At 34.4% G+C, this 26,584-nt stretch overlaps 3 protein-coding genes across 3 annotated transcripts; 2 read left to right on the forward strand and 1 right to left on the reverse strand.

The window, feature by feature from the left end:
- The first annotated feature begins 3,317 nt into the window (after positions 1 to 3,317).
- LOC143538626 (F-box protein At1g10780-like) lies at positions 3,318 to 5,696 on the forward strand. The gene is made up of 3 exons (XM_077032142.1): positions 3,318 to 4,102; positions 4,957 to 5,237; positions 5,325 to 5,696. Exons 1-3 carry the CDS (start codon positions 3,364 to 3,366, stop codon positions 5,559 to 5,561), a joined length of 1,257 nt encoding a protein of 418 aa, XP_076888257.1. The 5' UTR covers positions 3,318 to 3,363; the 3' UTR covers positions 5,562 to 5,696.
- A 216-nt stretch (positions 5,697 to 5,912) lies between these two features.
- Positions 5,913 to 8,868, reverse strand: LOC143538627 (guanosine nucleotide diphosphate dissociation inhibitor At5g09550-like). The gene is made up of 13 exons (XM_077032143.1): positions 8,722 to 8,868; positions 8,244 to 8,306; positions 8,043 to 8,126; positions 7,854 to 7,961; positions 7,606 to 7,778; positions 7,408 to 7,519; positions 7,228 to 7,308; positions 7,076 to 7,138; positions 6,881 to 6,982; positions 6,533 to 6,657; positions 6,241 to 6,451; positions 6,049 to 6,123; positions 5,913 to 5,969 (listed from the first exon to the last, which is right to left on the reverse strand). The coding sequence occupies exons 1-13, from the start codon at positions 8,806 to 8,808 to the stop codon at positions 5,913 to 5,915; spliced, it is 1,341 nt and encodes a 446-aa protein (XP_076888258.1). The 5' UTR covers positions 8,809 to 8,868.
- Positions 8,869 to 10,407: 1,539 nt separating this feature from the next.
- LOC143538609 (uncharacterized) lies at positions 10,408 to 11,259 on the forward strand. Its single transcript, XM_077032127.1, has one exon. It carries the CDS (start codon positions 10,408 to 10,410, stop codon positions 11,257 to 11,259), a length of 852 nt encoding a protein of 283 aa, XP_076888242.1.
- The last annotated feature ends 15,325 nt before the right edge of the window (positions 11,260 to 26,584 follow it).

Genomic DNA, 26,584 nt, shown 5'->3' on the forward strand with positions numbered 1-26,584 from the left:
TTAATACATATTTAATGCATATTGTTCATTTTAACCCGTTAGGCCATGATGTATGCTCTAACCTATTCTAACTCCATATAAGCTCCACATCACTTATTTTTTCTCTTTCACTCCATGTCATTCAAAGGAAATGGTTTAACTCATTTAACTCCATCTCTCTCTCCTGTTAATATTTAATTTAAAAAATCAAACATTTAGTTTAATTACCGAAATAAATAATAACTAAACAATTAGTAATTAATACATATTTAATGCATATTGTTCATTTTAATCCGTTAGAAGCATAATTCATGGGCCATTTTAACACACTTAACACAAGTGGGGAGTGGTTTAATCCATCTTTAAAGTGTCATGTCATGTTAACCCATGTAGAGGTTAGAGTATACCCCATGGCCTTAAAAGCATAATCCATGGGCCATTTTAACACACTTAACACAAGTGGGGAGTAGTTTAATCCATCTTTAAAGTGTCATGTCATGTTAACCCATGTAAGGGTTAGAGTATACCCCATGGCCTTAGGAATTTAGAATCACTAACCAAAAGGTGTCAATAATAACAAAACACTATCAAACAATATTCTAATGCGCATCTCGCTTAAAAAATGCATATGTACGTTTTGTGGAAAATATGTTTTCGCTATCGTTGGAGTTCTCATTAAAACTATGTTTTCCTTAGGGTGTGGGTAATGGGGGGTGAAGGGAGGGGCGCGGTCCAGGTGGCGGGTGAGCTGGCTCGCACACACCACTACACCCCTCAAGTGATTAGGGGCGCGGACGGCCCAAGTGGTCTGGACCACGGGGCTTGAACAAGCCTTTGAACATGGGGTGAATTAAATACTTGTGGGTGATCAATCAAGCCCCACTACACCCTATGGGGCTTGATCCAAGGCCATGTCATCGCCCACGTGTCAGATTTTGATTGGATCATTTGGGGCTCAACCAAGTCCCATTATCCTTAGCGTTATAGATGTTGCAAATGAAAATCTAGATTGTAGTTGATTTCACTAAATGAATTGGGATAAATTGTAATTGTTTGAAGTTAAATTTGTATGAAAAGGAGTGAATGCACCACTTTATTTCAAATTTAAACCAAAATATTTTTCACTCAACTTTTGTATCTTACATATCTTTAATATACCTCATCCTTTTTTTATAAAAAAATATACAATTAAATCCGAAGTATTAGGCTTTTTATACAAATTCTAAAAAGGTTGACGTTTAATAAAAACCATAAAGAAGCCAACATATAAAAACAATAAAATAAAAATGAGGACGTAGGTTTGAGCATGAGCCATTTTAGCGAAGAGGAAACATGGTTACCAATTTAATTTGTTATTATTAAATTCTAACTCGTGTACCGGTCATCATAAATAAAAAAGAATAAAACCAACATATTCACTCGATGCCATTACCATGATCATAAATAGGTTGACAGTTGCAAATGAATTATAATAAATGCGCTAAACATGTCTTAAACAAGTTGATGTGGTGTCCTAAATTTTATATTTGATTTTAGTTTTAAACGAGTCAACTTGTAGAAAATATCTCTATAAATTTTTTAACTTTAATTACATTTCTACCAACAAGAACAAATATGTGGTTCTTAGTTAGGCAACCTTACCATTGTGATACTAATTTTTTCCTTGCATCATGTTAGGATTAATCATTAACGACTCCCGTTAAACAATATGACATAAACCAGGCCATCGACATATCAGACAACACTAAAGCCGATGATGGTGGCAATAAAGAAAGAAACCAACTAATGACGGGAAAGACAAAATAATACAATAACATGAGTCACACAATCACGTGTCGTACGTTAAACGAAATATTTCCATGAACAATAGAAAATGCGAGGCTGTCACATTTTGCATTTTGATATATATAAAATTATGAAAAAAAATATATTTTCATTATATTTATTAAATATTGACATCAACAACCTCACAATCTCAATATCACATTATAAAATTTATTTCTCTCTCCTCAATCTACATAATTTAATTCACCCCAATATTTTACACACATTCACAACCCATCCCAACTTAAAAAAATATTTTTTAACAAAGTCCGTTTTAAATAAAATTTATGTCGGAATGTTCATAATTTTTTTTAAGAAATATCGTGTATTTAATTATTTTTTTTTAGTTCGAATATTAAAAGTTAATTGAATAATTAAGTTATTGGTGGTTAGTTTGGATTGCAATCTGGGTTTGCTCTACCAACCCAGATTGTCAATCTAGATTGCTTTATTTTCTTTTTCAATTTTTTTTACTTTGGGCCCACCAATCTCATTATGAGATTGTCAAATGGGAGTAGGCTAAGTGTCCATGTTTGAAAAACACAAAGTTTAGGGTTGATTGAGTGATTACTTTTTTTTTCTTACTAAATGATAATAATGTCATTGAAAATGTGATCTATCAATATTGTTTATTAATGTTACTTGTGCGTGTTTAAGGGTAAACTTGGAAATTGGCTAATAAATTTTAAAATGGACACTTGTAATAAGACAAATAAAAGAAGAAACGTGAACACTTATAATGAGACTGTGGGAGTAAATTAATTAATTAGTTAATTAATTAATGAAATAATCATACTCCGTATAATATTATTTAAGAGAAAATAAACAAAATTCAAAAATTTTAGTAAAAACCCAATCATACGCTCCTATTAATAATCTTGTTTCCATCTTCTGATTCTCAAACTCCCAGATTCAATTTTGCCTGATCGAATTCATCGTTCAATCAAGGTAACATTTTTCTAATTCATTCCGATTTCAATACTTTACGCGCATTAGGTGCTTAATTTTGATTCTGGGTTTTAATCTTTTGCAATATCATTCGATCCATCTTGTTCAATTCATTTGCGATGGTTAAATTACAACAATTTGGTATTGATTATGTGTTAATTAGGTTAAATTATTAGACTTTTATTTACTTGATCTGGTTATGTTCAGTTGGGTTAATAGGATTTATAAAGTTTTTGAATTTGTGTGAATTTTGAACTGACCCGCCAAGTGTCCGATGAAATTCCCCGAGAATTGACGACTATGTTTGTTTGGGATGTACATTTTGTTAACTTTATTAGTATTTTTATAGACAATTTGAGTTCTGTGCTTGATGTTAGTAATGGATTTCTAAGCAATGTGAGTTCTGAATTTATTGCATTTGTTTGAATTTGAATTGACCCGTCAAGTGTTCGAGGAAATTTCCCGAGAATTGATGCTCTTGCTGTTGTCCAGTACATTTTGTCAATCTTATTTATATATGTAGTAATAGAAATTTAAGCAGTTTAGTTCTAAATTTCTTGAATTTGTTTGAATTTGAACTGACCGCCAACTGTTCGATGAAATTCCCAGAGAATGGACGCCTTGCCCGATGCTGTTGTCCAGTACATTTTGTCAACCATTAACAGTGCCAAGGATGTTGCATCGTGTAACTGTGTCTCCAAGAAGTGGAAAGACTCGATGCCCTACATCAAAAGCCTTTACTTCCCTTGCAGCCTATTTGACCACCTCAAAAATGATCAAACTTCTGACTGTATTGTGACTCAGATAGTTGCATCTGTTTTCCGACTGGAAGATCTTGTGGTTTACTGCCCCTTCACCAGCACCGCGCTCGCTTCATGGCTGTCATTTGCGGGCCACTCATTGAAAAACCTTGAGCTCCGTATGAATAATTTTATTGATCAGAATTCAGTAACTGACAATCAAAAACTTGATTGCTTACAAGCTGCAAGAAACTTGGAGTCTTTAAAACTTTGGGGTGTGTTAATGGTCAATGCACCCAAATGGGATAAGTTTAAAAAACTGCAAAATCTTGAAATTGTCGGGGCGAGAATGGAGGATGTGGCATTGACTGAGGCACTTAAGTCAGCTCCTAGTTTGACCCGTCTTGTGCTTCTTGGTTGTGAGGGTTTAAGGACTGTTTGGATTGAGCTTTTGCATCTTGAACATTGCAACCTTGATTTTTATGGTTCGGGTAGCTGCTCGCTCACACTCACGGCTCCAAAGATTGAATATCTTGAGGTTCAAGGTTGTAGCTTAATTCGGGTATGTGAGACTAGTTGTTTAAAGAACCTTTCCCTTGCGAATAATGCCGGTAAACTTTCAAGATCATCCTTAAAGTTCATATATTTATGATGTAATTTCATTTTTTGGGACTTTCGTAGTGGTGTGCATGGGTCGATTTTGCGCTCAAATCAAACTGAAAAACCGAAAATTTGGTTTTTAGGATTTTGAAATCCGTTCTTTTTCTTGGTTTTCACACGAGGCTTGGTTCGGTTTTGGTTTTTGCCATTTGTGCTTGAATTTTTTTGGGTTGAAAATAATGATCCTAAATAATTTGGGCATGAAATTTTGGCACCAATTTTTTTTCTTTTTTAACCAATAATTGATCATGACACATTTGGGTGTAAAGTTATTGATTTACATATTTAGTAGTCTATTATAAATTACTTAACATTCAAAATAAAAAAGTTATAATCCATAAATTCAATAACAAAAGTCATTTTTCAGTTTTTATGGGCGCCGTTTGGTTATAAAAGATGGTTAGGTTTTTTTGGTTTTTGGTTTTCACAATGGGTTCCATTTGGTTTGTTTTACACGTTTTGATTTAAAATTTTTGAGTTACACCATCTATTATTTTTTTACAAATTACTTAAACCTTCAGAATTAACAATAACAATCCATAAATTCTTTAAAAAAATCGTGTTTTTTTTCCAGTTTCGGTTTGATTTTTAGTACATGAAAACTGAATCCAAGCTGGATATTTGGTTTTTGAGAAAAGAGAAAACCAAACGCAACCATACTGTTTTGTTTGGTTATGTCGTTATTTTGGTTACCGTCTGATAATTTCGGTTTAGCACACCCCTAGACTCACTGGGTCCTGTTTTCATGCATATGATGTTAAGACTAGAGAATTTGAGATGTGATTGTGGATCTTGTTGCTTGCAGGAAGAGTTTACATGGTTGACTTTGGTAAGCTCACCGCACTTGATTCATTATCGATTAGAGGTGTTCAATGGTGTTGGGATGCAATAAGCAAAATGCTTCAACTTGCAAGTGAAGTAAAACGTCTTTACATGAAAATTGAATTCACTGGAGACTTTGAAGCTCTTCTTCCCTTTCCCGAGATTGACTTTGTTGACTTTTTCAAAAGTCATCCCAAGCTCAAAGCATTTGACATTCATGGTGCTATGTTTGCTGCTCTATGCCAGAAAAACAGTCTAAAGAATGTGAGTTCTAAAAACAACACAATTACAATTACTTAATAAAACAAGAATCTTGATTAAGAAACTAATTATTTATTATTAATTTTTCAGGTGGATTCAAGTTTCAAGATTCCTTGTCTTGAAGAGGTGGCGGTTACTGTGAGATCACCGTTGAATGCTGAACAGAAAATGAGCACGCTCGAGTCGGTGGTGAAGTTTGGGAAGAAGTTAAAGAAGTTGAAGATCAAGATTCTTGGGATGAAAAGTGGACATAGTAGTGCTGATGATTTCTTTGAGGAGATATGCATGCTTCAATACATGAATCAGAGGCTAATTTCAATAGAATAGAACTGTGTTTTTTTCACTCGATTTGCAAATTGCGATTAAATCGATGTTTGGAGTAATACTTTGTTTAGTTTTAATTTTTTTGTTGATGTTGACATTTTTCTATATTGCGGTTTCAAATTTCGTGCACGGATCAATTTAGTTGTATCATTGGATGAAACATGTTGCGAAGAAAAGGTATTATAAAACAAACAAAACCATTATTACTTCTTTCTGATATTAGAATGAGAGAATAACATAATGTGTAAATCAGCAAGTCCTATTTTTAAACAAAAAATAATGAATATATTTCAACCGCATTGTTGCTCTGAATTAAAGCTCTCTATAAGTGAAAGAAGTTATGTTTCAAATAACTTATTCTTCGCTACCACCAGCACTCGCTGCACTCAGGTCAACCGTAAGGTCAAGTTCCTTAAACAACACAAAGAAAATCATGTGTTAGAACGCAAATATGTTTCAAGTGTGTAGATGCAAGTATGTAAAAGCAAACCTTTCCGGTTATTTTGGTGTACATTGCAAGAACATCTATCATCGTTGTCTCAAAGTGTGTCGTTGCATCATAACTCTGCAACATATATTATCATATACAACGAAGTAGTTACTAGTTAGTTATTCTGTTAATTAGTTAGTTTGTATGCACATGCAAATATCAACCACAAACAGCGCGTATACGCCTACTTACACTAGATACAAAGCAGTTGTCAGCATTACCATCTTCTGTTGGCTCAAATCTATCCAAAGTTTCATAAAAGACCTCGTCCACGGGTCCAAGAAGGTCAACTCCCGGCTTTAATTCACTCTCGGGGTCATCAGTCTCGGCTTCCGTTGTCACAAGTGAAATAAACTTGCCTTGTGGGGCCACATTGTGTGAATAAGAGCAACAAAACAGATACCTGAAAAGTCAACTCGGTCAAATGCTACTGAAAAGTTGGTTAGAAATATGAAGAAAAAAAAGTTCATGACTTTCGACATACATGTCTGATTTACGGTTAAGTTGCTTCTGTGGAATAATAACTTGGGCCGAGTGACATTCATTTGTATCTGGAATCGGGTGACTCATTATACAAATAGCTCGAGCAAGTTTCCCGACTTTTTTCACCTGTTTCATTAACGCACTCCAAAATCATAACAGTTAAACGAGAAACTTAAGTATTATGGAACCATTCAGATGGAAACATCTGATTCATTCAGACTTCAGACTGTTTGGTTCCAGATAGAAAAACATCTAAACAGTTAAAATTGGGTCTGAATCATTCAAACTCAGACATGTTGCTGAATGGGAAAGAGTCTTATTCAGATTTGGTTCATTCAGATCACAATACCTTATCGGGCACGTATGACGGGTCACACACAACTTTTTTGCATTTAGCAGTTTCTCCATCAGAAGTCACACCAACCACCTTCCCACCATCATCAAATTCCACCTGCAGTTCCAAGAATTATATAATTAGTTATAAATGTATCAACTTGACAAAATGAATATTAATACAAAAGTTTGTGTGATAATAAATTGTTACCTTACATTCTGGCTTGTTAAGCATGTAAGTCCCTCCATAAACTGCACTTAATCGCGCAAACGCCTATACGATCAACGCAAATCAATAATTTAAATCTAAGGTTTTTAGATTTGACCCGTTATTAATAACTTGAAATATGTAGACTAACTAACCTGTGGTAACTCTCCAAGTCCATACATTGGGTAAATGTAAGGGGAACCGGATTCAAAACGTGCTAACGACTCTGCATATAGCTTTAACGAAATAAACACCGAAAATGAAATAAATTAGTAAATTTCATAATCAAGGAAAATGAAGTATAATTATAAATATAAATATAAATAAATATTCACCCTGATTCTCTTCACAAAATCAATCGCGGGCTGTTCCAAATAACTGTCGCTAGTATAAAGCGCTAATGCATGACCGATAAATTCGATTGTATCATCTTCAAGACCATATTTACTGCACCGAAAAAGTGATAGTCACATTAACAGAATAACAGTTGATGACTCCAAGTGACATTAAAAGTGGCATATTTTAAATTATACCTAATGAGCTCTTTTGCAGGAATTGTGTTCAAATCTAAACCTTCATGCGATTTAGGATCATTTTCCTCGAAATCTTGAACATATATAAAGAATTTTCGTGCACGTCTTTTTTCAAACAGACCCATGATCGAAGATTTCAGCGCTTCAACGTCGGTTGCAGGAACTTTGTAGATCTGTATACCAATTTATATGCATATTAAATGCAAGTGAACAAATTTAAAAGATCGAGTTAACTTGTAGGCATTTACCTTCCCATTGTTGTATACAAAGCTACCATCAACCGCCTTGAAATTTAGATACTTTGTAACGTTGGTGTGGATCAAAGCGCGAACCAAGATACCGTTTGCCATCATGAACTATAAAACACAATGAAACTCGATATTTATAATCAGTCAAATAGAAAATCAAACATTATGCAAGTAACCATACTTAATTACCTTTGGAATCATATCAACATTATACTCCTTGCTACTGCCCAAAGATTCTGGAGGGTTTTCGTCTCCTTTAAACCGCTTCCAAAGCTATAATATCATGGAATATTAATAGCAATAATCAGATAATAATACTCATGGAAACTAAGGGAATATCATTCATGTATGGAAGATATTAATCATATTATACACATATATATATGGTACCTGATTTAACATGAGGGAGCTTGATTCTCCTCCGTAATAATCGTTTCTGTCCATATGCAACACCTGTTTAAATTGTTACGCGATTATATATCATATGAAATTGGATCTTGAATCGATATTTCAACTTCTATTCACATTTTGATTATGTGTTTAATCTGCTAAACTAAAGCATGTCAAGTTTATGTAATTTCTCAAACACAAATTCCAGTTATTCTAGCGGTTCTCAACTAATTATTGGTTACACAACCGTACCACATTCAAAGCAACGTATACTGATACATTACGTGATTCTCACAGTTCTCAACAAATTATTGATTCCAAAGAGAAATAATCATAATACGTAAATGTTAACAAGTTTAATTCTCAGTTTCCATAATCAAAACTATGATCATAAAAAGAATGTATATACATATTATAAATTTAAATTTAGGCTTCTTTTAAAACATATAGAGATGGATCCTAGGGTGGTATTACGTACTTTGAGGCCATCGACGGAGAGGAGACCGCTGAGGATGCATTCTTTGAGGCCGGTGCCAAGAACTATGACGTCGTACTCTTCATCCATTGCCTGTGGATTTTACGCAATATAATCTCACTGATTTAACAAATTATTATAAGAAGAAGAAGAAGATGAACTCATGGATATTATACACACATAAATAAATACGTTGATACTGTGTGTTCCTGATTAAATTATAGACCAAGAGACAGGTATTGAAATGGAAAGTTTGAATTGGACTGCTGTTTTTCTGGACACAACACAAGAACGGGTCTTTCGCGCGGAAGTGGATCTATATTTACTTATATATTAATTGTAACACAATTTATAATTCATGGCTATAGCTAAATTAGTTTAAATCTATGTTCATTACCATATTATGTATGTATATGTATGCAGGGGCGGATCTATAGTGTGTGATACGGGTTCACGGGAACCCACTGAGTTCCGAAATTTATATAGAATATAGGTATAATTTGTGATAGTGAACCCATATAAATTTTGAGAGTGAACCCATAAACAATATATAACTCTGGTCTGGTGGTAATGCTTCCCTCTTTAAACTCGCCATCCCATTTGTTGACCCGGGTTCAAGTCTCAACGATAGAGGATATTTTTAATTTTCCGTTTTTTTGCTTTTTTTTATACAGCAAAGTAAGTTAGGGTTTACTTTTTACTTCTACCCATCTCTACCATCGCTAACAACATCAGACATCAGACAACAACATCAAACCTGACCTGCACTTCAAACCCTAGCCCCCACCACCACCGCCGCCCGCCGGCGGCCTTCTCTCTTCCGCCACAAAGTCCTCGGCTCCTCGACTCCTCTGCCTTCCTCTCCATCCCTAGTCTCCATCTTTCCTTCACTCCAATCTTCACAGACTAACAGTAAGGTATGCTTTGATGTTTTGCTTCAAGCCTTCAATTATTATTGTTTGTTTACTGAAATTACAATTAGGAAGTATGATTATGTTGAAGTTTGTTAATTGAATTAGAAAATTAGTGATGTTTAAATTTTATTTGTAAGCATTATGAATATTAAAAGATATTTCTCAAGTGAACCATCAAACATTCAATCATCATCTTCAAGTAGTAAACAACGAATAGATTTGAATGACCTTCCGTGGGATCCTTCGGAAAGGAAACCAATTTCATCTTATCATCCAAGTCAAAAAGATGAAATTAGACGAACTTATTTACTTAGAGGTCCATGCCAACCAACAGAGCATGAGTTTCCACAAACAGATTTTAGTGGTAAAGCAAGACGTTTTAATAAGGATTGGTACACACAAGAGCATGGAAATTGGTTGGAATATAGTGTCAAAACGGATAAAGTGTATTGCTTATATTTTTACTTGTTTAAGGAAATTGGACACAATGATGCTTTTGTGAGTGAAGGGGTACGATGCATCTTGCAAGCGGGTAGATTTGATATGAGAAAGTCAAAGAGAAAGATTATGATTGAATCCGAAAGTTGAAACGGGAAGTGGACAAAATCAAGAACTATCACTTGCAAGAGCCGGAGATACACGTTGGAGTTCTCACGAAAAAACGATGACCCATTTGGTTTCTTTATATCCTAGTGTTATTGACGTGCTTGAATATATAGAAAATTCGGGAGATCTTGATGCTCACAAAAGTCAAGCAAATGGACTTCAATTATACATGAGACCATACACTTTTGTGTTTTATCTACATTTGATGAAGCACATTTTGGGTGTTACTAACACATTATGTGAAGCACTTCAAAGAAAAGATCAAGACATATTGAATGCGGTTAAGCTAGTCAAAACTACTAAAGAAGAATTACAAACCTATCAACTTGAAGGTTTTGACTCACTTTTGATAGATGTCACATCCTTTTGTGAAAAGTATGATATTGAAATGGTTAACATGGAAGCCGTTTATGTTGACCCGAAAAATCGAAGAAAGAAGACCGGCATCACTAATCGTCAACATTATGTGGTCAACAATTTTAAAACGGTACTCGACATGCAAATTCAAGAGCTTGGTAACCGTTTTAACGAGGTAACCACTAACTTGCTTATTTATATGAGTTCTTTGAGCCCGTGCCTTAATTTTGGAGCCTTTGATAAACTAAATTTGCTAAAGTTGGCCGAGATGTATCCATGTGATTTTAATTTTGATGAAAAAGACAAGCTTTTCTATGAACTCGGCAACTACATTGCTAATGTGAAAGAAGATACACGGTTTGACGACTTGAATGGGGTAAGTAAGCTTGCCAAAAGGATGGTGGAAACAAGAAAACACATTGATTTCCCGTTGGTCTATCGTTTAATCAAGTTATCGTTAGTTTTACCGGTTGCAACGGCGAGTGTTGAAAGAAGTTTTTCTTCAATGAAGCATTTGAAGACGGAATTGCGTAATAGGATGGGTGATGGATTCTTGAACGATGCTTACATTTGTTACATTGAAAGAGAGTTCCTTCAACAAGTTTCGATTGAAGATGTAATGCAACGTTTCCAAAAGATGAAAACTCGTAGAGAACAACTATAAGTAAGTTTTTTTTATTTGTTTTAAAAGACAATCGTATCTTTATTATGTATGTTATCCTTTCTATGACGATGTTTGTTTTTTGTTAATTTATCGTATTTATGTTATGTAATGAACCTTACGGCCTTACCCGACCCGAACCGAACCGTTGAACCGACCTAAACCTTCGAATCGACCCGAAATTTTTATGGCCGGTTGTATAAAAATTAGAGCATTTAAAAACAGTGAACCCATTGGAAAAAAATCCTGGATCCGCCACTGTATGTATGTATGCATGCATGCATGCATGCATGTATGCATGTCATCATCATCATCGTCAGGGCCGGCCCTATAGTTATGTCGGGTGAAGCTAGGGCTTTAGGCCCCCGATACAATAAGGCCCCCGATTAAAAAGTTTAAAATTTTATATATATATACCAAAAAAGGATATTAAAATTAGTTTAATGAGAAAACACCATAAGTAGTTGTTGCTCCAGTGGCAGAGGTACAACGCTTCGGCCCTATAAAGGTTTTCTAGACCCGGGTTCGATTCTATTAGGATGCAAGTGTTTTTTTTAAGTTTTTTCTTTGTTCATGTTTATTGAATGAGTTTCTAATTTTCCCCTAGACCAGGTTTATACAACTTTTTTCATTGTTGTTGGGAAATATAGAAGAAAGTTTTGTGCTTTATATATTCATTTTATTTGTATTATATAAATCAAAGTCCTTTTCAAAACAAAATTGGAAAAAATTTTAAGTTCATATATGAAACACCGCAATCGTTTAATTTATAAATTCTATAATATCACCTCTCTAACTTTCGGTAAGACCGTGAATTTCTTCTTTTTTTTTGCTTTAGGCCCCCAAAATGGTTGGGCCGCCACTGATCATCGTACTCATTAAATCCCACCAACAGGAAAGCTATGGTAGGATTTGAGGAGGGTAAGATGTAGACAACCTTATCTCTACTGCGTAGGAATAGAGAGACTACTTCCGATGAGACCCCAGCTCGATAGTAGTTTTGCATCAAGCCTTAGACATAAGACACATAACACTCAACCATTGGGACATCGGCTGATTGATGCACAGGCGGATTCATTCATGTTTCGGGGGGGGGGGGGGGGATAGACCACCACTGAAATTAGCCCATCAAGCTTAATACGTTAGTGGAATCCAAGAAAAAATCCACATGCTCCACAAGACAAAATTAAGAATGCACCTTGGCCATTAGAAAGCCCAAAAAGCTTTAATTTATCCAACTCGTGTGTTTAGTTTAGTCTAACAAACTGGAAACGAAAAACATCAAATCAGTTTCTTGTTTTTTTTAAATGAACTGACTCTAATATTGACCCTTAAAGCAATTATATGCATTAATTATTACTTTTCTGCATATATATTTTTGATGCACTGGTAAGCGGGTAACTGACGATGGAGTACATAAGTCTATACAACTACAAGGCTCATGAGTCCGAACATGGTGGCTATTCATTCTACATGTTTTTTTCTTTAAGTTGAATTGATTTATGCAATGTAGCTTTTAAAACCAAAACTTGCACAATCGACATGTTTTGACCCATTATACTCGACCTGTTTTGACCCGTTACAACCGAGTGTTTATATCGAACATACCCCCCCCCCCCCACTGGTGAAAGTTCCTATATTCGGCAATCAATGGTGACGTGATGCCTAATTAACCTTCCGCCACTTTAAACGTTATTTTCATAAAATTAGTAAAATAATGTCAAAATTAGTGCAATTTCACTTTTGTCCACCTGATAGCCCACACATATATACATTATATGCGCGCACTGCAAGCAGAGCGTTATGTATGCATGCATGTGTTAAAATTAGACCGATGATTTCTTTTTATAGTTGGGGAGGCTATACAATGTTTAGTTGGAACAACTCAATCTTTGATGAAAGTGTGTTTCAGTTTTGTAGTAAACATCGGGTGTTATTTATCGTTTTCCTCCCTACACACAAAAAAGGATGCTTTCTGGAATTTATAATGGGTAAAAAGAAAAAGGAATTACCCTCCTTCAAAATCAATTGAAGATTCTTTTGAGAAACTTCAATGGGAAATAGTGAAGACGTATTTTTTTTCCTTACGTTGATTGACTATCTTGTATTTTAAATTAACAATTAAGTGATTCTTTTGTTGTTAATTCAATGTAGTGTAAACAAGAAAATGATTCTTTGGAATGCGGATATATGGTTATATAATGTATGTTTGTTTTTGTCTTGCGACTGTAAGCATTTAGTCCTAGGTGTTTTGTTCGGGTTAATTGGGGTTTGGTTTGGTTTTATATGATGTGAATATGTTCTATTATTTTAAAAAAAGAAAGAAAGCCAACACACTACGTTAAAAACATATGCTTGTAATATAAAAAAAACATAAAATATACAATTTGTTGGACGTAATTTCCGTTAGGCCGACTCATCGAGCCTATGATGAGTTTGTGGCTTGTTTATCAAGTTGAGCACGTGACTTGGTTTACATGGAATAAATTACTTGGTTGACATAAAATAAATTACTTGGTGAACAAGTCGAGCTAATGACTTAGACAACAAGAAATTTATTTATTAATTATTATTTAGATTTGTTTTTACCAATTAGTATTTGAATATGATTATGGTATTTGTATTCTAGTCTAGTTGGGTTTTCTAATCTAAATTAGTATATATACCCGAACTTGTGGGTTATATCATTAAGGATTTAAGTATTGTAATTTTCGAGCTAATGAGAATTACAAAGATCGAGCGTATGATCTAAATTTGGTTTTTGTGTTTATCGATCCTGGTCACCAAACTTCACAATTTACAAATATATACGATATGAATACGTTTTAATTTTTTTAAAAAGTAAGAAAAGTAAACATCGGGCTATTCTGGTTTTTGTTGCTATAAATGTTGCCCGATACATGATCCGTATAACATTCAGATTATTTGGGTTTTGAGGTACACGTGTTTGAGTGAGGTTAACCATGTTGGGTTATTCGGAATTTATTTCTTTAAATTCTACCCGACATGAATTATAAAATGTATGAATATCTATAAAGTTGATTGTTATTCCAGTAACTATAGACTAAAATCCCATAAAATCCTTATGCATTAGATTACTTCTATAACCAACTAAGTTTTGTTCATGAGTAATTTTTTTTTAATACCACATGTTTCAAAAAATAATATATTTGTTTTTTAAACTCTTTAGAAAATATGATACTATGCAATAATAATCCTCCTAGCTAGTGTAGTATTTTCAAAACCTACAAATTTTATAATCTACTAAAACATTTATCACATGTATTAAATATATGGTTAAATTAAGAATCACGTTTTCGTATCATATGCATTGTACTTGGTAACAGCCTTGTGTGTTTGTATCCATTAATCATCGAGTATCACGCTTAGATGCATTTGTTTGTATGTAAAAGATAACCAAGAATTTAACTATTTAACTAGAAGAAGATAAGTGGATCATCATCTGCAATTAAGACCCAATTTACTTCTCTTTTCGTTGTAAACACTACTTTTTAATCAATAAAATTATATAAACTACTTTTAGTTATGTAATAAAATGTTATGATCAATTCTATCTTTTTGGTGTTGTGGATTATATATGTTCATATCAGTGCTATGAAATAGGGTTATCATAACATGATAAGACACGATGATCAGTTGTACTAAACACAAATACGACACGATAATAATCGTGTCATTTTTTTCAAACACGAATATATGAAACAATTAACCACTAACTTGCTTATTTATATGAGTTCTTTGAGCCCGTGCCTTAATTTTGGAGCCTTTGATAAACTAAATTTGCTAAAGTTGGCCGAGATGTATCCATGTGATTTTAATTTTGATGAAAAAGACAAGCTTTTCTATGAACTCGGCAACTACATTGCTAATGTGAAAGAAGATACACGGTTTTGACGACTTGAATGGGGTAAGTAAGCTTGCCAAAAGGATGGTGGAAACAAGAAAACACATTGATTTCCCGTTGGTCTATCGTTTAATCAAGTTATCGTTAGTTTTACCGGTTGCAACGGCGAGTGTTGAAAGAAGTTTTTCTTCAATGAAGCATTTGAAGACGGAATTGCGTAATAGGATGGGTGATGGATTCTTGAACGATGCTTACATTTGTTACATTGAAAGAGAGTTCCTTCAACAAGTTTCGATTGAAGATGTAATGCAACGTTTCCAAAAGATGAAAACTCGTAGAGAACAACTATAAGTAAGTTTTTTTTATTTGTTTTAAAAGACAATCGTATCTTTATTATGTATGTTATCCTTTCTATGACGATGTTTGTTTTTTGTTAATTTATCGTATTTATGTTATGTAATGAACCTTACGGCCTTACCCGACCCGAACCGAACCGTTGAACCGACCTAAACCTTCGAATCGACCCGAAATTTTTATGGCCGGTTGTATAAAAATTAGAGCATTTAAAAACAGTGAACCCATTGGAAAAAAATCCTGGATCCGCCACTGTATGTATGTATGCATGCATGCATGCATGCATGTATGCATGTCATCATCATCATCGTCAGGGCCGGCCCTATAGTTATGTCGGGTGAAGCTAGGGCTTTAGGCCCCCGATACAATAAGGCCCCCGATTAAAAAGTTTAAAATTTTATATATATATACCAAAAAAGGATATTAAAATTAGTTTAATGAGAAAACACCATAAGTAGTTGTTGCTCCAGTGGCAGAGGTACAACGCTTCGGCCCTATAAAGGTTTTCTAGACCCGGGTTCGATTCTATTAGGATGCAAGTGTTTTTTTTAAGTTTTTTCTTTGTTCATGTTTATTGAATGAGTTTCTAATTTTCCCCTAGGCCAGGTTTATACAACTTTTTTCATTGTTGTTGGGAAATATAGAAGAAAGTTTTGTGCTTTATATATTCATTTTATTTGTATTATATAAATCAAAGTCCTTTTCAAAACAAAATTGGAAAAAATTTTAAGTTCATACTATGAAACACCGCAATCGTTTAATTTATAAATTCTATAATATCACCTCTCTAACTTTCGGTAAGACCGTGAATTTCTTCTTTTTTTTTGCTTTAGGCCCCCAAAATGGTTGGGCCGCCACTGATCATCGTACTCATTAAAATCCCACCAACAGGAAAGCTATGGTAGGATTTGAGGAGGGTAAGATGTAGACAACCTTATCTCTACTGCGTAGGAATAGAGAGACTACTTCCGATGAGACCCCAGCTCGATAGTAGTTTTGCATCAAGCCTTAGACATAAGACACATAACACTCAACCATTGGGACATCGGCTGATTGATGCACAGGCGGATTCATTCATGTTTCGCGGGGGGGGGGGGATAGACCACCACTGAAATTAGCCCATCAAGCTTAATACGTTTAGTGGAATCCAAGAAAAAATCCACATGCTCCACAAGACAAAATTAAGAATGCACCTTGGCCATTAGAAAGCCCAAAAAGCTTTAATTTATCCAACTCGTGTGTTTAGTTTAGTCTAACAAACTGGAAACGAAAAACATCAAATCAGTTTCTTGTTTTTTTTAAATGAACTGACTCTAATATTGACCCTTAAAGCAATTATATGCATTAATTATTACTTTCTGCATATATATTTTTGATTGCACTGGTAAGCGGGTAACTGACGATGGAGTACATAAGTCTATACAACTACAAGGCTCATGAGTCCGAACATGGTGGCTATTCATTCTACATGTTTTTTTCTTTAAGTTGAATTGATTTATGCAATGTAGCTTTTAAAACCAAAACTTGCACAATCGACATGTTTTGACCCATTATACTCGACCTGTTTTGACCCGTTACAACCGAGTGTTTATATCGAACATACCCCCCCCCCCCCACTGGTGAAAGTTCCTATATTCGGCAATCAATGGTGACGTGATGCCTAATTAACCTTCCGCCACTTTAAACGTTATTTTCATAAAATTAGTAAAATAATGTCAAAATTAGTGCAATTTCACTTTTGTCCACCTGATAGCCCACACATATATACATTATATGCGCGCACTGCAAGCAAGAGCGTTATGTATGCATGCATGTGTTAAAATTAGACCGATGATTTCTTTTTATAGTTGGGGAGGCTATACAATGTTTAGTTGGAACAACTCAATCTTTGATGAAAGTGTGTTTCAGTTTTGTAGTAAACATCGGGTGTTATTTATCGTTTTCCTCCCTACACACAAAAAAGGATGCTTTCTGGAATTTATAATGGGTAAAAAGAAAAAGGAATTACCCTCCTTCAAAATCAATTGAAGATTCTTTTGAGAAACTTCAATGGGAAATAGTGAAGACGTATTTTTTTTTCCTTACGTTGATTGACTATCTTGTATTTTAAATTAACAATTAAGTGATTCTTTTGTTGTTAATTCAATGTAGTGTAAACAAGAAAATGATTCTTTGGAATGCGGATATATGGTTATATAATGTATGTTTGTTTTTGTCTTGCGACTGTAAGCATTTAGTCCTAGGTGTTTTGTTCGGGTTAATTGGGGTTTGGTTTGGTTTTATATGATGTGAATATGTTCTATTATTTTAAAAAAAGAAAGAAAGCAACACACTACGTTAAAAACATATGCTTGTAATATAAAAAAAACATAAAATATACAATTTGTTGGACGTAATTTCCGTTAGGCCGACTCATCGAGCCTATGATGAGTTTGTGGCTTGTTTATCAAGTTGAGCACGTGACTGGTTTACATGGAATAAATTACTTGGTTGACATAAAATAAATTACTTGGTGAACAAGTCGAGCTAATGACTTAGACAACAAGAAATTTATTTATTAATTATTATTTAGATTTGTTTTTACCAATTAGTATTTGAATATGATTATGGTATTTGTATTCTAGTCTAGTTGGGTTTTCTAATCTAAATTAGTATATATACCCGAACTTGTGGGTTATATCATTAAGGATTTAAGTATTGTAATTTTCGAGCTAATGAGAATTACAAAGATCGAGCGTATGATCTAAATTTGGTTTTGTGTTTATCGATCCTGGTCACCAAACTTCACAATTTACAAATATATACGATATGAATACGTTTTAATTTTTTTAAAAAGTAAGAAAAGTAAACATCGGGCTATTCTGGTTTTTGTTGCTATAAATGTTGCCCGATACATGATCCGTATAACATTCAGATTATTTGGGTTTTGAGGTACACGTGTTTGAGTGAGGTTAACCATGTTGGGTTATTCGGAATTTATTTCTTTAAATTCTACCCGACATGAATTATAAAATGTATGAATATCTATAAAGTTGATTGTTATTCCAGTAACTATAGACTAAAATCCCATAAAATCCTTATGCATTAGATTACTTCTATAACCAACTAAGTTTTGTTCATGAGTAATTTTTTTTTAATACCACATGTTTCAAAAAATAATATATTTGTTTTTTAAACTCTTTAGAAAATATGATACTATGCAATAATAATCCTCCTAGCTAGTGTAGTATTTTCAAAAACCTACAAATTTTATAATCTACTAAAACATTTATCACATGTATTAAATATATGGTTAAATTAAGAATCACGTTTTCGTATCATATGCATTGTACTTGGTAACAGCCTTGTGTGTTTGTATCCATTAATCATCGAGTATCACGCTTAGATGCATTTGTTTGTATGTAAAAGATAACCAAGAATTTAACTATTAACTAGAAGAAGATAAGTGGATCATCATCTGCAATTAAGACCCAATTTACTTCTCTTTTCGTTGTAAACACTACTTTTTAATCAATAAAAGTTATATAAACTACTTTTAGTTATGTAATAAAATGTTATGATCAATTCTATCTTTTTGGTGTTGTGGATTATATATGTTCATATCAGTGCTATGAAATAGGGTTATCATAACATGATAAGACACGATGATCAGTTGTACTAAACACAAATACGACACGATAATAATCGTGTCATTTTTTTCAAACACGAATATATGAAACAATTAAACCACAAGTTGATAACATACTTGAAACAAAAACTATAGAAGCAAATCATAACATCCATTAAATATAATAGCGGGTTCTGACGCGCATTAGTTAAATGTTGTATATAAGTAGACTTTAGGATTGCATATTTATTTAATTTTTAAAATTAAAAATCTACACATGTTACTAATAGGTTAACAAGTCTTTAACTTGTTAGGACACGAATTTTAACATGTCGACATGTTTAAAGACACGAAACTTGTTAAGTTCAAACTCAAACCTGTTAAAACATGTGTCGTGTCGTGTTAACAGATCCATGTCATAAATTGGCAGCCCTACTATAAAAGATGGTTCCCAATTTACAAAATGTGCATATGTTGTTGGAGATGAGTCCGATTACATGCATTAGTTTCTCAATGATTTTTTTTTTCCCAAAACAATGTCTATTCTTATGCAAAGATCAAAACCTAGTCTCCTTTGATCGCATGTAGATATTCTAAATGCGTGGTCAAGCCATATCAACTGTCGAGACAATAAAGCAAGTACCATAAACACCTTAGCAAACCACACACTTATTCAAGAAACCTCATCTATCTCTTTGAAAGAATAAATGATAATAATGAAGCTAACCAATTAGTGATAATAACAAAAATCAGTAACAATCAAAAAGTGTGAAATTATAGAGATAAAATAGTCATTAGTGAAAATTCTATAATAAATGATGAATTAATTATATTAGTCCCAAAAGGAAGGTGGGAATTATAACAACATCCGTCACTAAAGCATGTAAAAGAGAAAGCCAAATTTAATTCAAGAAGATGTGGGAGATTTTGGTGACAACTTCCCTAACTGATTTTCCTCCAAAATTGACGATAAAAGGTCTACGGAAACGGTGGCAGATGTCTATAATCGACATGATTCTATTACCGAATGGGTTATATCTGACGAGATGGAATAGGTTCATTCCAAGAAAAACAGTTAGTTATTCTGGTTATGAGGGTTAGAGCATCAACAATAATGACTCCTTAAAACAACAAAAGAACATGCATATTCACTCATCTGTCACGTTATAATAAAATCATTCTTTAAAAACATCAAAAACTCGACCAATAAGAAATCTTAAAAACACAAAAAAACATTGCACCACCTTTTACACCTAAACCCCCCACCTTCAAAAGGCCCACCTCCATCTCATTTTCTCTAGTTCTTAGAACTTTTTCTGAAAATGAGTCCGAAAAATCTTATCCACGATAAGTAAAAACTGATGACATGTAAAACACCAAAAAAACAACCATCAAAAACTCCTTAGTGGAGAAAAGATTAATTGGACGTATATATATCTTCCCTGTGCATTTGTTGTGGAAATTAAGTAGAATATTTGGAACATTTGTTTTAGGACTATGATATATATAGCGACTAAAATGTGGAAAAACATTGAAAGATTGGTCGGCATAGCTTTTGCTCAACTACTACGTACGGCAACTCAGTTGATCATGTCTTGGTTAGATGCCTTCTTTATATAAGGTTAAGAAAGTGATGCTCGAGAAAATTACTATTGCTGCTTAGTGGGTTATTTGGCGGTCTCGGAACAATATAGCAATCGGGAATGATAATGATTCACGGGAAATTATTTTTGATAGTACTGTCAATTGGTTTTTTTCCCCGGTGGTTTGTTAATAGGAGCCATAAAGCAAACATTGAACGGGTGTTGTGGTTTTTTTTGTAATGTTTTTTTCTAAACATACTTAGGGCATGTGTAGTGGGTGACGTTTTGGGCGATGAGGGGCGACTTGGACTTGGAACACACTATCCCCCAGGGGACAAACTAGGCGGGGGGGGGGGGGGGATGTGTTTTCCTCGCCATTTACCTTGAATAAAATAATAATATTTCAAAAATCCAACCGTTGGTGAACGGTCAAATTAATAAAAAAATTAAAAATCTTAATATAAATACCAAACCAATTCAACCATTTTCATCATTTTATATACAAACTCAAATATAAATACCAAACCACTTCAACCATTTTCACCATTTCATACTTCTTCACCATTTCATTTCATACTTTTTCAAAATGGATTCCCCGAACTCTTCCGACATTTGGGATCAAGTAATTGAGGATACTCAGAAAATTCATCAGATGCAGTAACAAGTGTTGGAGGAGGGGGGAGAGGTCATGAGCGCAATGTCGGCCGTCGCTAATAAGATAGCGTCTGGTTCTTCGTCGCAACGTAGGCGATCGTATATCCTTCGGATTGTCTTGATGTGAATGATCTTTTGATGAAGGGTTACTTCAACGACAGACCTAGATTCGACGACATTAAGTTTCAACGTCGTTTTCGGATGTCTAGGCGTTTTTTTGCACATCGCGGGAGATTTGAAGCGGGAGTATACGTATTTTCAACAAAAACCCGACGCAAGAGGATATTTAGGATTCACCGCCATTTAAAAGTGTACTTCGGCTCTACGCATCCTCGCATACGGCAACACGACCGACATCAACGACGAGTATTTAAAGATGGTTAAGAAAACAACGCGAGACTCGTTGGAGAATTTTTGCGTAGGTATAATTTAAATTGTTTAAACGTATTGTGTTAAATTATTTATATTAATTATTGTTTAATTTTAATATTTTTTAATAATTTATTTCTATATGAATAATACAAATATAAGTTGGTCGTTATCTGAAGATTCCAACTTCAAACGACCTAACTTGAATATACGATGTACATGAAAGCAAACATTCTATTTTCGACATGATCGGGAGTATAGATTGTCACATCCCGACCAAAGGCGGCGGAACATGCCGGGATGCAACGGATTGCCCAAAACACAAGACACTATTAAAGTGACAATATTTAATCAACTCATTTATTTCATAAATCAATAAACAACACATCTTGTTCATACAAATAAGTTGAATACAAGTAAACTAATAGATTGTTCGTTTTACTAATATTCTAATAGTCTTGATAACGTTTTTCGTCGAGTTCTCGAGTCAACCAAAGTCAAACCTGTAACATTTCATAAAATAAAGTTTATCAACACAAAGGTTGGTGAGCAATTCATAAGTTTGAGCATATAATATATAGTAAGGAAAAGTCACAAAACTCGTATACGAAACAATAAATAAAAGCAATATTTGGATAAAAAGATAAAATCGCTAATAGAATTACTTTAACGACACCTAGCTATAAGGGGATGTCAAATAGTCTAGGATTTTATGATTATCGTTAATTACATTACGTTAACGACACCTTGCTATAAGGGGATGCCAAATAGTCTAGGATTTTATAGTTCCACCAACCAAAAGCGATAAACACATAGGCATATAATCATAGAACACCAAATCGAGCAAGTATTTAAGTAAAGTATACAATAACGTTTGTTGTTTAAGACTCAAGTAAATAAAGCATTTAGTTGAATAAGTATGAAATGTCACCCCCAAAACAAAATATGGAAAACGGGGTATGAAAGTACTCACATTCAAGTTATAAACTTGATCGGTAAAATAACGGGTAACCGGAACTTATAAAAATGATTTTATAAGTTTCGGGTTAAGACCGAGGTTATAATCCACAAACTCATAACCATAGAACTTATAAAAATGATTTTATAAACTGAGATCTAACATTAAACATGTTTAAACAAGTATTTAACAAAAACTAGTAAGCAAAGTTCGGTTTACGGTTTAGAGCTATTTACGGTTAACCGAAGCATAGACTCTTAAAACCCATAACCATGGAACTTGTAAATAAACTAAAATGAGCAGAAGTTAAGCATGGATAGTATGTATAAACAAGTTATATAAGTATATATATATATATATATATATATATGTATGTGTCAAGAACACGAAGTTCTCCATGAAGCCTTGCCTTACAAGGTCTGAAACCTCACCGATCGGAACTGGAGAAGTAACTACCAAAGGTAACAAGGGGTATTATATTATATATATATATATATATATATATATATATGTTGTGCCACCATAAACAAGTATTAATAAGATTATATAAGTTAATTAGCATTAAAGGATTAAACTCAGTTTGACTTTTGGAAGTCAAACCTTCAAGAATACTAAGAAAATAACCTTGAATCTTTGATATTTCAGAGATTTTGTGGAGTTGTAGCAGGGAATAATAGATGGAAATGATGGTGTATATATAGGGGAAGGATGGTGGTCAAATATGGGTGTTAATATCAAGTATTTACATGCAAAGAGGGTCAAAACAAAACACAAAACAACAAACAAACGACCTGCTAATCTGAACCAGGTCGCGATACGCGACCTCCATACGCATCCCCCATCGCGTAGTGTGATGGGGTTGGACATCAGCTTTTCCAAAACTTTGAAAATGGTAGAATCGGCTCCCGAAGTTCGTTTTAAGTGATTTTTACGTGTTTTAAAGACCGAAAATGATGTTTTCAAGACCCAACAAGTGTAAAACAATATTGAAACATAAAATCCATTATTTTGAATATCTCGAGGGTTTCGGTTTACAAAACGAGTCGCTTTATAAGAAAACGAATAAAATAACGAAAACGAAACGGACCCAAAATTGATGAATGTCACATAGATTGCAAGCATTGAGAGTGGCCCAACTGTTTAACCGCATGTCAAGGTCAATACACTTGTGGTGACCATGGAGTACCAACGGTTAGTCTTCAAGCCATTTGTTCACACGACCTTTGGATTTGGTCGGCCTACTTCAGCTCCGTCGGGTCCAAAATGACATAAACGTTCTCAACACGTCGCCCATGCTAGAGTTATACATGAGCCGTAGCATACCGGTCTTACCATGTTATGCCAATGGTACCTACTATCGTCACGGATACTATTTGGGAAATGAGATATATTTGGAGTACTCGATCATCGTCAAAACGTTTCAAGACCCGATCGAAGAAAAGAGAATACTTTAAGAAGAAGCAAGAGTCCGCGCGAAAGGATATTGAGAGGTGTTTCGGGATTCTAAAAAAACGTTGACATTATTGAAAACCCATGTCATGTATGGCCGATGGCAAAAATGAGCGATGTCATGTATACGTGTATCATATTGCATAACAGAAAACAATGACAGAGCAATATGCTAACACTATATACCAAGGATCGTTCCAGAGCAATTCCCTGAACCAACCGAAGAACAACGAACACAAAACATTCATGAGCTCACATCAAGTGAGGTACATAGCCAACTTAAGGCGGATTTGGCTCAACATGTGTGACAACTGCCCTATCCGACCCGACCCAGGTACCCGTTTTCGAATCCGATTCTTTTTATAATTTAAATTTGATTATTAATCTTTGTAAATTTAACATTAAATAAATCATATATATATATGTATATTTTTATACTACTTACTAATAATAAATTCCTTTCCGCCGTCCCGCCTTTTTCTCTCTTGTCGCCGTCCCGCCTTTTTCTCTCTTGTCGCCGTCCCGCCTTTTTCTCTCTTGTCGCTGTCCCGCCTTCTTCTCTCTTGTCGCCGTCCCGCCCCTTTGCTTAACCCTTAAGCCTGGAACCCTCTCTTAACTCTTTGCTTGTCCTTTGGTTCTTCTCGCCTAAGGATGTCTGCGCAGCCCACGCGCCAGACTCCTTACAAGGAAGCCTGCGTGAAGACCAGCTGTTCCTGCGATACGCGAGGCGAACTGTTCCCGCAGCGCGCTAAGAATTGTAGTTCTTCCCGCGACGCGCTAAGGATTATAGTTCTTCCCGCAGCGCGCTAAGAATTGTAGTTCTTCCCGCGGCGCGCTAAGGATTGTTCTCTGTGCCTTCGCCCTCGCGCGCAGCTTTCTCGCGCTAGTCTTGTATCTTTCTGTTTTAGCCAACCCGTTTACTTTTGTGTTATCTTATCTTGTCTGAATAGTCACTTTCGGCGCAGCTTGCGTACCAACCCCATTAGTTGGTAGAAAAAGTGACTGGCATAATCTTTTGAAATCTGCTTTTCCCATGCCTTGACCTGTACCTTTATCTGACTCCTCCCATGCTTTATTCTGTAACCTGTCAGCCCTTTTTCCTGTTCCCCTGCTGCCATATCTTTTGGTATCTTTTGCTTTTGGAATCTTTTGCCTTTTGATATCTTTTACTTGATTTGATAAGATCTTTTCCTCTTTTTAAGGGATTGTGTTCCCTAGGGTTTCCCTATATATAATACTATTTTCTTGTTATTTAACACTACACACACAAACACTTAAACTCTCTGCTCTCTTATCCTTGCCCTCTGCCGTTGTTCCTCAGCCGCCTCCTCTCTTTGCCTTCGTCTTTTCCCTTGTCCTGCCCAGATTTCCGGTAATATATAATATATAATAATTTGTTAAAAGATACATATTAATATGCTAACATATATTCAAGGCATAAAACAAATCGTTAAACCAATAATCTCTATTTATAGGTTAACTTGTGCTTGTTTAAAAGTTGGTTCTTGCATTATCTTTCATCGCGCCGTTTACATGTGAGTAATCTCGTACCTAATCCCTTTTTATTTTTAATGTTTTGGGATGTTCATGTGTTCGTACAAACTTGAGTCTTAAACTTGTTTATAAACTTTTGTCGCGCAAAACCCCATGTGTTATGGACGTAGACTTGGCTGTTTATTTGTATGTGTGGATCATTAACCGTCTTGTCGGCCTATTCCGCAGTTTTCATGGATCCATTAGATGAACACGGGAGAACTATCGTTTATGATTTCTCTTTTGTTTACACTTGCACAGTTTCTTGTTTTTGTGCTCAATTGGGAGCACGGGTTGAACTATGAGCTATGATCTATTAGGCTTGATCACAATCTGATTACACCCTTGTTGAACACCAGTTATACACATGATGCGCGCAGATATTGTTATCTATTTATATGTATTAAACTTGATTTCTCACCGACACGCAAGTGTTGACGTTTTATTTTAACATATGATCAGGTTTGCTGTAGCTGTTTCTGGAAGCTTGAGGACACATAGGATGTTTTCTTTTCTTTTGGACCTAGTTTAAAATGTAACAAGACAAGTTTATGTTATTTGAATATTTTGAGTTATGATATGATTAATTTTATGTTACTTCGTGAAATTGTGTTGCGCGTGCGCGATAAATGTATTTAATAAATATTGACACCCAAATAGTGTCACGAGTAATGAAACAATACGTGGCGCCCCGATGTATAATCCGCCATCGGTCGGGGTGTTACAACATGCTTGGGATAATTGTCCTGTTGAAGTCAAAGACGAAGAGGAGGACGAAGACGAATATGAAGACGAGGAGGAGGACGAAAACGAAGATGAAGACGAAGGTAACGAATAGATTAGTATTTTTATATGTATTTTTTATTTTATTTTTGGTGTGTTTTTTATTTTAATTATAATTTAACTTTCTATTATTTAATTAAATTAATAAATTTTAATAATTTAATGTTTTTTGT

This window comes from Bidens hawaiensis, unplaced genomic scaffold (genome assembly GCF_021521415.1).
Source record: "Bidens hawaiensis isolate Kalapana, Puna unplaced genomic scaffold, B.hawaiensis_p1.1 tig00011661_1, whole genome shotgun sequence".
NCBI classification, from domain to species: Eukaryota; Viridiplantae; Streptophyta; class Magnoliopsida; order Asterales; family Asteraceae; genus Bidens; species Bidens hawaiensis.

What these genes read in the sequence shown, in the direction of transcription:
- LOC143538626 (XM_077032142.1), top strand. Translation starts at nt 3,364, where the DNA reads ATGGACGCCTTGCCCGATGCTGTTGTCCAGTACATTTTGTCAACCATT. An exon ending in TTCCCTTGCGAATAATGCCG is followed by an intron (nt 4,103 to 4,956) that starts GTAAACTTTCAA and finishes TGTTGCTTGCAG; the next exon opens with GAAGAGTTTACATGGTTGAC. An exon ending in AGAAAAACAGTCTAAAGAAT is followed by an intron (nt 5,238 to 5,324) that starts GTGAGTTCTAAA and finishes TTAATTTTTCAG; the next exon opens with GTGGATTCAAGTTTCAAGAT.
- LOC143538627 (XM_077032143.1), bottom strand. Translation starts at nt 8,808, where the DNA reads ATGGATGAAGAGTACGACGTCATAGTTCTTGGCACCGGCCTCAAAGAA. An exon ending in TCTCCGTCGATGGCCTCAAA is followed by an intron (nt 8,307 to 8,721) that starts GTACGTAATACC and finishes CAATTTAAACAG; the next exon opens with GTGTTGCATATGGACAGAAA. An exon ending in GCTCCCTCATGTTAAATCAG is followed by an intron (nt 8,127 to 8,243) that starts GTACCATATATA and finishes ATGATATTATAG; the next exon opens with CTTTGGAAGCGGTTTAAAGG.
- LOC143538609 (XM_077032127.1), top strand. Translation starts at nt 10,408, where the DNA reads ATGAGACCATACACTTTTGTGTTTTATCTACATTTGATGAAGCACATT.